We start from the raw sequence: 12,005 nt of genomic DNA, 5'->3' as shown, positions 1-12,005 counted from the left end.
CAGCTTAAAATTGTCTGTATGGAATCCTGCTGACTGAGTGATCATCTGTCTCCAGCTATGATAAGCTAATCTTTACTTAACATTTCACTCACAGTTCTTGTAAGGTCTGCAGAGGAGTTGCCTTTCTTGGGGTTGCTGTTGCATATTAGTAGGATGATACTGGTGTCTTGGTTTCATTCTAATTCTGGCTGGAATTTGGGATGCTAGTTCCCAGAATATCACTGCAGGTTTCACTTTGTCATTGACAACATAGCCAGTATTCTAAAGGCCACCGTTATGTGTAACATCAAGGTAATAAAACAAAACTATCTTAATCTCTTACATGTGCAGTATAGTTTCATTGTTCTTGCTCTATATTTGGGTTTTTGTTATCTTCACAACGTATTCAAATTGTGCAGTGACTAACCAACAACCTACAAGCTGTCACCTCGTTCCACCCACTTTTTCATTTAATGACTGAGGTACAGAACAGCTCTAATGGCTTGTGTTTTTATTAGAGAGGCTACATTGTTTAAAGACACATACACACCAGAATGAAATTCAGAAGCATGCACCACATAGTGTCCGTGGTAATGCAGGAGATGCTATTCATATTTTCCATGGCATAGCTTTTTGGATTCTCTGAACAGGTCTCCGGTATTTTTTACTCTAGGTACCAGATTGTAAGGCTGCATTTCTCCTTGCAAGACCCTCAGTGTTGAAATAATAATTCAAACTGGAGTTTAATGAGACATGCTTTCTCCAGGAGTTACAGCAACAGCTATGTTTTCCTGCCCACCACTGACGTGCATCTAAGCGTCACCTCTTCTCTGCATGAGAAAGGACTTCTAGGCCTGTGAACTGCTGTGATTTCACCAAGTGGATAGGTCTTTCTGTCTTTTCGTCTGTATACATAGCCCTTCACAGGTGGCTCTTTGTTTCCTCATGTCTCCTAACCCTTCTTTAGCTGCTTTGTCTGTGCCATGCACCATCCTGCCCTCTCTTCAGCCTCCATAGTCCTTTGCCTCCCTTCTTTTTAGATGATTTTTGTAGTGTTTAATGTGGTAGCTGTTGCCAGCACTATCCAACTGGTCTCCCTACTGCTCTGCTGAGTCAACCATTTCAGATACAATGCTTGTATTGTTGGCAAAGGTCCCCAGTGCTGCTGCTCCTATAGCCACTTGCAGAACATTTTCCTCTTTGGGAAGCAGTGATCTCCTTACAAGACGAGGGTGTCATAGCTATGCAATGCATGCTTTTCTCTTTCTCCTTGCCCTGTGGCTTCCAAAATAAACAGCAGCATTTGGAAGAAACTGACAGTGTTTGCAGCACTCCAGAACAGTGTGAGGTAAATCCCTTTTGAGTGGTACTTGTACTATACTGGGCTCTTCATTTAGGGCTGGCTATCTTAAGCAGGAATTAAACATTATTTTAAAATGTAATTGACTTGCCAATTTAAAAATAACGAGGTTGACAACAAATTGCATGGCCAGAGTGAGCAGTACGCTGGATCATTCAGCTTATAAAGGGTCATGAGGTAGCTACGCTGTCTTAATGATCTTCATTATGCTGTGAGGAGATTTCCAATGGCACAAAGGACACTGATATTCAGTGAGAGATGGGCACATAGCTCCCAGTTTTACCTTTGAAAATGCCCCCCCTTGTATATGTGGTTATGAACAAACTCTCTTTAGAATTTGTGCGTAATTTCTGTCACTAAAAGAAAGTTCTTCCTGTGTCAAAACTTTACACATGTTTGCGATAGAATTACAATAGGCATGCATTTCTTGCATCTACAATGCCAGATCCTGGCCTCTTTAGAGGGTTTGAAGTGGAAAAAGAGAATAACAGACATTTACATTTTAGATTGATAAAAACCTAAATTCTTACTGCTGGAAACTGCAAGTTAAATAGGTGAAAGAGTTGTTAACTGATGTTGTTATAATGATGGTCTTATGCTTGAGCAAATCCATTACTTTCACAAAACACCTGCACCTCCTAGAATTTTCCCTTTGCACAATGTCACCTGTCAGTGACAGCAGAGCTGATTAGCTGTATAATTTACAATTGACTACATCTGTTAAGAAGACAGTCCTGTAATCCATCTTTTCTTTTTGTAATGAAGCTAAGGATGGGGTTAAGTAGTATGAGTTTTCACTCTCCTTCAGGTCATGGAGGATAACTGGTACTAATGGGTTCTAAGCCAGAAAACTCACGTCTTGACCTGGATGATTAAAGTTGGTTTGTTGGGTTGTTTTTTTTTTTAATCGTCCAGCAAAAGTGGAGCCTGAATTGGCTCTACAGAAGCCAAAAGGTCTATCAACCAGACCACCTAACTAAATCATTACTAGTTCGGGGAAGAAAGTGTGCTAACGTTATACCAGGCTTCTCTCTGCTTCTATGTTTATGTGTAGGGATAGGAGATCATTTCAATTGAATGGGGCGGAGTTTGTGTCATATTGCAAATGTGGTGTCATAGTGCCAAATGTTGTATAAAATGGAGCAAAATGAACTTCTGTTTGATAGCGCTTTGCTCCTTCCAAAGAGTTCTTATCCTGTGTGATCTTTGTGGGAGCTTCAGAAGTTTTATAGGCTATGAAAGAGTAAGTTGGTTGTTCTCCTTTCAAATGTTTTGAAATGAAGGTTTAAATGAAAGCCAAATCTTCTTCAGGTTTTTCTCTGATCACAGAGTAAATGTATATAGACACACATGCTACTCTCTTTAGAGAACTCCATGTCCTGTTCACACTGGGACCCTGGCCATGTCAGTTACAAACATAGTGAGGCAGAGCCTTTGTCAAGCATTTGTAATTGGGTTCTCAGGGCAAATCCCTGTTTATACTGGTCAAGGAGACTGTTAGAATCCTATTTGTGACACCATTTGTTACTGACATTGTAGCTACCCACTCTCTGGTCCCAATAATAAATAGAGCCTTACACATATAGCTTCACTAATAATAATGGGGGCATGGCATTCCTGTGTGTCCAGAAGAGAATAGTTCCTTGTAGTTCATTTGACGCGGGGTATAGCATTTGTAGTGTCTAAGTTTTCTAGATCACCTGTCTCTAGTTGTAGTGATCTGTGGCATTGTGACTCTCTTCTTTACAAAGTGAGGTAGTAACTATTTTACTTATATGCAAAGTTGTTACAAGGGGACATCATATTGGGCAAAAATACCAATTCCTTGTCAAATGTGATTAATAGGTTTTCCCACTTTCCAAACTCCTGTGCACCTCAGCTCTCCTTTTGACACGTGAACTCGCCCACCAGTCCTGTTCAGTTCCTTCAATCCCCACACACCTATTGCAGAGCTTGTGCCTGAGCTCTGAAAACAAACATAAACGTTGGCCATGTTTAAGGGTGCAATGAGCTTTTTCACCAGACAGGCCAAAGGGATCAAAGCAATCTAGATACTCCCAGTGAAATGGCATGTGCCTTTTTACCTACCCAATTTTAGCAGTAATCATGAGTCCTGTTTCAAGCATTGGTTAGAAATAGAGTACTTGTGGCACCTGAGAGACTAACAAATTTATTTGAGCATAAGCTTTTGTGAGCTACAGCTCACTTCATCAGATGCATGCAGTGGAAAATACAGTGGGGAGATTTTATATACATAGAGAACATGAAACAATCGGTGTTACCATAAAAGGAAGATGATGTCTGTCTGTATCTGTACGAGTTTTTTCATGAAGTTGATGGATTTCCACTCCATATTGCTAAATTCAGTGCCTTGCATATGACAGGTTTCAGAGTAGCAGCCATGTTAGTCTGTATCCGCAAAAAAGAAAAGGAGCCACAAGTCCTCCTTTTCTTTTTGCGGATACAGACTAACACGGCTGCTTCTCTGAAACCTGTGGTTAGAAATAGTTACAGAGGGACATTGTTACCAGTAGACTCTTCCTGTCCAGATCTAATTGCTTAGCATAAGCACAGGGTGACAGTCAATCACTCAAGTACATAGAGCCCTGTATTATCTAGGTACAAAGACCCTTGAAATGCGGCCTTTTGCACATGAACAGCCAGTGTAGATCATGGAGGTGAGACCATTCCTGTCCTGAGGAGCAAGTATACAGACATGTTCTGCAAACACTTATGTTTCTTTCTAGATCCTTTTTTAAAGAAACCCATTAAGGAGTATGTTACATCAGCCTAGCCTGGGAGACAGCAAAGGCGTGGAGTACGTACATCTTTGTAGTTCACACTTTCTCTCCCTACATACTGCAGTGATTGGGGTCCCCTAAATACTTATGAAAGTGATTCAGCTGAAGATTATACTGCTGAGATAAGATAAGACATTAATCATTATCCAAAACTTTTGTCCAGTGTCACTTAAGAAACTCATTCCCATCTCCTCCAGTAATGCTGCACTGGCTGCTACTTTGCTTACTGTGGTAAGATTGAGACATAGCATATCCACCAATAGTTCAGATTCTTAAACTGAAGGATTTGGGGGGAACTGAAACCAAAACGAGCTCTTAAAGAGGGAATTCTGTCTTTCAGGCACTCTGCTGCCTAGTGTGTAGACTCTAAACTCTTTCCAGATGAAAAGCCCTGATTATATTTTTATATGAGCATGAAAAGAATTCAGCATTAATTTTACATCAACATAATTTTATCATTCTTTGTTACTGCCATTTTTGAAACTTAATACATGAATTTACTCGCTATGCTGAGAATTTGTAGATTTAAATGTGGAGGAAATTTGTGCCCTTATGGCAGATGCACAGCAGACTTCAGCATTAACATAACTCATTAAAATAAGATAAAAGTAGAGCTTCAAAACAATCTCTGTCTTTTGCCAACACGCCTGTGAAAAAGGGAAATTTCATTCAATTCAGGATATGAAAGTCTTCTCTTTCTGAACTGTGGAGAGAACACAAAGCAGAAATTACAGACTTGTTTGTGCAGGTTAACTCTCTGGGTCCATTCAAAGCAAGTTTTGAGGTATGTGAGGATTTGAATACACAAAACTAGAGAACTTTTTCTATGTCAGTTTCTTGAGGTATTAAATCAGAAAGTACCTTTTGGGGGAATGAAACCCCCCACTCAGTCATAGCAAAATGCGCAGAGAGCAAATGGGTTTTATCTTGACTGCACACAGTTTTTGTACATTATCTCTAAGTAACATGATTAAAGGCAGCTCTGTCCTTTCTCAGTCTCTCTCATGTGTGAACTGAGAGAAGAACTGTAGTTTATCCAACTTCATATCAGATTTGTCTTTAATTTTTTTTTTGAAGGGAAATAGAATAAAATGCAAACTCAGTTATTCAAGCAAAGCTTTTCAGTGTTTCCAATGCTCTGAACTTTACAGGAGGAGCCAATCACTTTTTGTGAAGAAACGTTTGTCTCTCATCGTTCTACTGCCATGAGGCAGTTTCTTCAGAATGCTATTCAGCTCCAGCTCTTTAAGCAGGTATTGTTTTAATTGCTTCAGCATTGTCGTAGCTTATTTCACAAAAGAACTGTTTTTCTTATCAACACTATTCCTATGTTCTTTGATCTACACTAACCATGTACTCAGAAAAATTAGTTCCTTAATTTAGTGATTAAGATATATGTCACTCCTTCAACAGTAACTTAATTTTTATTTTCTGGCATGGATTAAACCCAATTTATAAGAATTTCTGTATTTTAATAACTGTAATTTATGCTCCCCTCCAATTGAAGTCCATAGCAAAATTCTCATTGGCTTCAGTTTGAGCTGATGTGTCTGTAAGCTTCAGTGTATAAACTAGGGTATTACTGTGCCATTTCAAGAAGGCCAAAAACCACATCATTGACTGCTCTGAAATAAAGAATTGTCATACTGGTTGGCAAAGTGATATTCCTTTCTCCAGTCTACCTATTTAAAGGCTGTCCCCCACAAAGACTTTGGAACTTTGTCCTTCTGGAGAAAGTACAGAATAATCTTTTGAAGTGCAGTAGAATTGAATGCTTTATCTGTTCACACATTTGTATTATACTTCCCCTGTTTTAAAGTTTATTGATGGGCGCCTTGATCGTCTCAACTCTGGAGAGGGCTTCAGTGATGTTTTTGAAGAAGAGATAAATATGGGAGAATATGCTGGTAAGAAATATCTGTTCATTCCACTGATTTTGGATAGTATCCAATATCTTATACTTTGTGATTTAATAGGTCAGAGAAATCACTTGCCTGAGTAATTGTAGCAGCTTCAGTCTATGGGTTGAAGTGTGTTGATTGATGCTGTCCTTTTTTCTCTGGAGATCTCAATCCCAACTTGGATAAATAAATATATCCTTCATTGTCTATTTGGCGTTACAAACCCCTGCCTTGTTCTGGGCAGTACTGTCTGGTTAGCTATCTAACACAAAACTAGAACAGGTCTTGCATGTCAGAATTGAGAAACGTTGGATTTAACCATTGACACCTTCTCTTTCTTTTCATGACCATTAAAAAAAACATTAACTTTCTCAAATCTATATGAGAAAATCCAGGAAAAATAGTAATTCCATTTACCCACCTTTCTTTCGCCCATTGGCTACCTTGTTAATTTTTGGTTATTCTGTTCCCAGAAGGGGAAAAGGATAGACATCTTCTTCTAAATAGCTATACTTTACTACCACTAGACACAGTTGAACGCCAGCTTTTCTCATTTGTATCCCGTTTCTTATCAATCAAGAATTTTCCTCTGTCTCACCAGGGAGTGACAGACTGTACCACCAGTGGCTCTCCACAGTAAGGGTAAGAAGACAGCGTTCTAATCCTTGCCGTTCTTATTGGACAATTCAGTTATTGCACCATTACTCAGTTTCACTGGCCTGAGCAAGATCAGATTCTATCCCACAATATTTAGTTTAGACCAGATAAAACTAACGTAGCTAAAAGATAATGTGCTGTTAATACGGAGCGAAGAACAGAAGGGAAAACCTAGTAAGGAAAAAGAATTGGGAAACTGAGTTTATATTTCTCATATTTTTCAATCCTGGTTTTAGCATCTTGGAGGCCATATGAAAGGCATGTAGATATATGCTGTTACCTATTCTGAACAGAGTTCATTCTTTTTCTTTTTAATATTATTGTGGAAACCTAAGCCACAGTGAAAAGCTGTTCACAAAGCTGAACAATGTGAAGTACTGAATAGGGGATAGCATTGTTTGTTGTAGTCTAATATAGGCTGCAAATGAGTTTATCTGCGTCTGCTTAGACTAATGCTCTATTTCATTGATATAAATTAAATATAGTGTATAAATATTTATAAATAACTTGTCACTTTATGTGAATAATAAATGATGATTTTAGATTAATAATTGGGATCTAACTTTAAAGAGTCCCTCCCACCATAAGTGATGCATTAAAATTATCCATAGTTAAGGCTGTGTATGACTGTAAAATAATTATTTAGGGAGAGCTCACCTTTTAAAATATATTGTCCCATTTTTCTCTAGCCCTGATTATGAGTAGAATTCTCTAATGCACAAACAGCTAGGCTGAAAATGATCTTGATCTTTGTGCATTAAATACATTTAAAATACCAATAATGCTTAAAAAAAATTTTTCACACTTGTTTATAAATATGTAGGATGCAAAATGGTGAAAGGAGAAGAGAGTATTGGTGTGAATGAATATAAAATCCAAGTGGTTATGTTCAGTAGTTTACCATTTTTTTTTGTTAAAGTAAGATAAATGCTGTGTAATAACGTCATAAATATAAGAATACATTGAAGCAAAATTTGGCTTACTTCTGAAAAAATAATTCTATGTTAGGATAAACTATCATGGAATTATATGGGATTTTATTCCATGGATTTTACCCATCTGCTCTGCACACAAGATTTATTTATCAAATAATATACTGTGCAGCAAGAGTCAATGGTGTTCAGAAGATAAACAAAACACTAACTAGCCTAATAGATTATTCTGTCTGACATATCACAGCCTCATATGCCTTTTAGTGTGTCCTCTACACGCAGTTCAGCTTTTCTGGAATTATGCTTAGATTGTAGTTGGATTTCATGTTGTCTCAATTCTTCCCTTATCCCAGTTTTTAGATATTAAGAAAGGCAGCATATTTGAGATATACAGAATCTGTAAGAAAGGAAACAAGGGCATGAAAAGGAAAGTGCACTGCAGAGAGTAGGGTTTTTTCAGTGAACGTACAGTCTTTCCCGTTGAGCTGGTAGGGTATTTTCGTATTAAACATGTTTATTACTTGAATGCAATATGCAGGATACCCTTGGGGGTGATAAGAATTGTTATGGACACTGTTTAGTGAGAGCACCTCTGAAGAAGCCTTGATACGGTAAAGGGAGTGATTTTTATTATGAGACACTGAAACCTTTATATTGCAAAGTTCTGTCCTAAAACATGATTTTAAATGGATCAGATTTGCCCTGGAAAAAGTAGTATCTAATACTCGGTGAGAGAGTGGAACTATGTAACCATAAATAAAAGTAAATTACCATTTAGGCATATTGCTCTGATATCTAACACAATTGATACTTTCTGTTATTTCCTATTTAAAATAATAGCTCTGGACTGGCATTTGCTTTAACAGCCTCAATGAAAATGATTCCATTGTTACTGTAATTACAGAAAGGAAGTGGAGCCATTATAAATACAGTAAAGACCAAGGCTAACCCGGCCATGAAGACTGTCTATAAGTTTGTAAGTACTGAGTATTGTCTTATGACCCAGACAACTGAATCTAATTATGATGCTGTGTTAAATGAATCTGTAGATTTTAAAGTTTTTTCTCTATACTAACGAAATTATTTGAACACGATAAATGCATATTAACAATAAAGTGCTAGAGACTAGGCCATTAAGCATGTATCCGGAAATGTTTTTAATTTCTATTCTTCTATTAAAATATTTTCTGTTTAACTGAAATACCAGTTTGAAACATTTATACTAATTACACTGTAAAAGAAAATGAGTTTGACAGGTGATTTATCTTCAAAGTCCAGAAGTTGCTTTCCTATTTAGTAAATAGCACTATTTCCATGGAACGGTCCCTATGTCCTGTACTAAACCCCTCTCCTATCTCATCATTACACTGTTGGAAATCCATTGTTACCCCTGGGCCTCTGTGAGCAGCTACATGGAAATGAGGGGATCCTCTCATTTGGCCAATTGTTCCAGTTTTTGTAAATGTCTGTTATTTTTCCCCAGAGATTTTTCATACCTGCTTATTTTGAGCCAAGCTTCTTGGGTTGTTTTCTAAATGAAAATCGTTCAGTGCTTGGTTAACATACAGCTAATAACTGTTATTTTAACATGGTTTATAACTGATCATTTCACTGCAGAGGGCTAAAATATATGGAAGCATGTCAGGATCTCTTCAATACTGAATTCTATGAAATATGACAAAAAGCAGTGAGATGTCTATTCAAACTATCCCTTATTGCCTGCCTCCAGCCTGACAAAGGTCCTGAGATTTAGGTCCTGCCCTAGTAAAATGTAACTGGTATTCAGAACACTGCAGTGAGGAATCTTACAGCTGTGCTATTGCTGGTAATTGTCACCATGCAGCAGAGATAAATAATTAGAGAGAGGAAAAATCATGGAGGAGGAACTGGGGGGTGGTGGGGGGAACAAAAATCCCTGCTATCAAAGCAGAGAAAACAAAATCTTTGCAGTATCATTAAAGGTTTTTTAACCTTTTAGGTTTGTATTTGTTTTTATAGCCATTATGTTTTCAACTTGATGATCCAATTTTTCCTTCCCATTTTCAATAATCAGAGAAGGTGAGTCTTGATGGACTTAAATCGAGCACAGTCGCTGCTGGAAATAGAAAGAGATTTTTAACTTACATTAATTTTTCATGCAGGCAAAAGATCATGCAAAAATGGGAATAAAAGAGGTGAAAAACCGCTTGAAGCAAAAGGTACTTGAAGTTCTTATTCAAAATGTATAAGCGCTATGTATGAAATACTTAGCCACAAAAAGCATTATGTGATCAATAGAAAGCTGTTTGATACAGTGTTGTTAGCACACTTCAAAATGCATTACCAGCTGTCCTGGATTTTTCACACTGTTATAAATATTCACAGACAAAAAACTGTCTTCAAATACATTAAGGCTCTGACTTAAACCCACGAAAGCCAGAAAATTGAGTGTTCCATTTATTGTGGTCCCTCGCCTGCCCGTTGTGCCAAGACATTGTGGGAGGGGGCTTTGCATAAACTGGCTGATAATGCCTACAGTAATGACAGTGAACTTTGCTCCAAATGGCAAATTGCTGTTATATTCCTCTGGTAACTTCTCAGGGGAAATAACCCAAGGTTTCTCATTGGACACATGGTTATCACATGTCATCAGTGTGAAGTTTAGGCACAGTGTTGTAGAACGAGGGTTGAAGTAATTTTTAAATCTGAATTTCTTGCAGTTTTAAGTTTGCCAGCACTTTGGCCTTATGATGATGACATTTTATTGTCTCTGAATTTCATTCTTTTTTGTGTTTAAACAGTAAAATTCAGGGAATGCTAAATTGTGTCTGAGCAGTGTGGTATCCAATATTAATTGCTACTTTTGATGCTGTTGGGGTAGTCATATGGGTACATACTATATGGATGATTCTGCCCTTAGGTTTCTTCTAGTTATTCTATTTAGTCTATAGTTCAGAGCCATTACAGTCTATTGGGAATACAAGGTAGCCAATTTAGTAACTGCAAAGATCTCACTCGGAATGTTTTTCTGATTTACTGCACCTTACACAACCGCTGAATTTTAAAATCAATATTTCAGTAATTTAATTTGTTATTCTCAAAATACCCAAAGCAATGTTAAGGCTGTGTCAAATGGATATATCTATTTTAAATATTAATGGAAAAGTTCCTTCTCTGCCTAAACTTGTCAACTTATCAGTACTGAGGGGTTTTTACCACCAAGTAGTAAGAATCAACTCATGAAATAAGGCCTGTGTAATGCAAGGATCAGTGGACCATTAGCTACAGTGTTGGGCACATTGGTGGAGATTTGGTTCAGTTGATTTAAAATAACCTCATATTTACTTGTTACCTCATTTCAGGTAACTGATCGTATAATCTGATCACAGAAAGAAAACAGAAGGCAATTTTTCTGCATGCAACGTTTTCCTATGCAATAGTTAACTCCATGTGTTTTAGTTTCTGAACATAATCTAATAACTAGTGAAATTTGTTTCCCCATCCCCAACACATGCATCTGTAAAGAAAACAGCACTAAGTAAAATTACTGAATTTTACTGTACCATTTTTTATTGCTAGTATTATATTGTGCTCCGTGACATTTATATACAAAAGGATGAGACACTTTCCAATTAATGAGATATCTGTTATTCATTCGTTTATTTAGCTTTATTCTTGCTCCCTCCCTAGTACTCCAGATACCTTCGTTCATTTTAAAAAAACACAAACACCATTTAAAATTGAGTAGATCTAAAATCTTCCCCCAAAACGCTCACACTCAACTTTCCTCTATTCAACCTGTTAGATCCCATTTGGAATAAAAATGCATTTTTCTTGCTATTTAGCATTTCTGCAAATAAGATTGCATTGTTAATCTTATACTTTAAAAGAATCATTATAAAATATTCATGTAAATACTCAAGACTTAGAATCTCTACCTCTCTCCCTTTCAGATCACTCTGATCTTTTTCGCTTTTACCCACCCCTTATTGTTTTCAAGCACAACAATAGGCGATAATGTTAGAATGAGGTGTTAGTGTGTTTTAGGTAACACAAATGGTGAAACCTACTTCACTAACCATCATACTTTTTTTAATGGAAAGGTGTCTGCACTGCTGAATTGTTAACATATCCATTAGTGCACCCTTATCAATTTTCACTTGCTTTTACCAATTTCTGGAGAGTTTCATCTTTTTCATGTGCTTGCTAATGACAGAGTTATTTTGTAAGTGAAATTCTGGCATCATTAAATACATACGTAATTTTGCTGATCTTGAGTGTTACTCTACCATTTTCTGCAGTAATTTAAAATTATTCTTAATTTGACCTCACTGCCTACTGCAACTTAAAATATAATTTTCTAGTATTAGTGTGAAAAACGTGCAGGCTACTGGTA

At 37.1% G+C, this 12,005-nt stretch overlaps 1 protein-coding gene across 15 annotated transcripts in view; it reads left to right on the top strand.

Moving 5' to 3' along the window:
* Positions 1-12,005, top strand: part of DENND1A (DENN domain containing 1A) — a 372,477-nt gene that overhangs the window by 304,809 nt on the left and 55,663 nt on the right. For 14 of the 15 annotated variants that reach the window (XM_043530795.1, XM_043530794.1, XM_037879472.2 and 11 more), the window contains 5 exons: positions 5,292-5,393; positions 5,960-6,047; positions 6,643-6,683; positions 8,535-8,606; positions 9,772-9,828. In XM_043530795.1, coding sequence (XP_043386730.1) covers positions 5,292-5,393; positions 5,960-6,047; positions 6,643-6,683; positions 8,535-8,606; positions 9,772-9,828 — 360 coding nt within the window. The remainder of the gene's footprint in view (positions 1-5,291; positions 5,394-5,959; positions 6,048-6,642; positions 6,684-8,534; positions 8,607-9,771; positions 9,829-12,005) is intronic. The other variant, XM_043530797.1, reaches the window with a different exon arrangement.

This window comes from Chelonia mydas, chromosome 16 (assembly GCF_015237465.2).
Source record: "Chelonia mydas isolate rCheMyd1 chromosome 16, rCheMyd1.pri.v2, whole genome shotgun sequence".
NCBI classification, from domain to species: Eukaryota; Metazoa; Chordata; order Testudines; family Cheloniidae; genus Chelonia; species Chelonia mydas.
The sequence above is the reverse complement of the archived record's forward strand: the minus strand, read 5'-3'. Positions and strand labels throughout refer to the sequence as shown.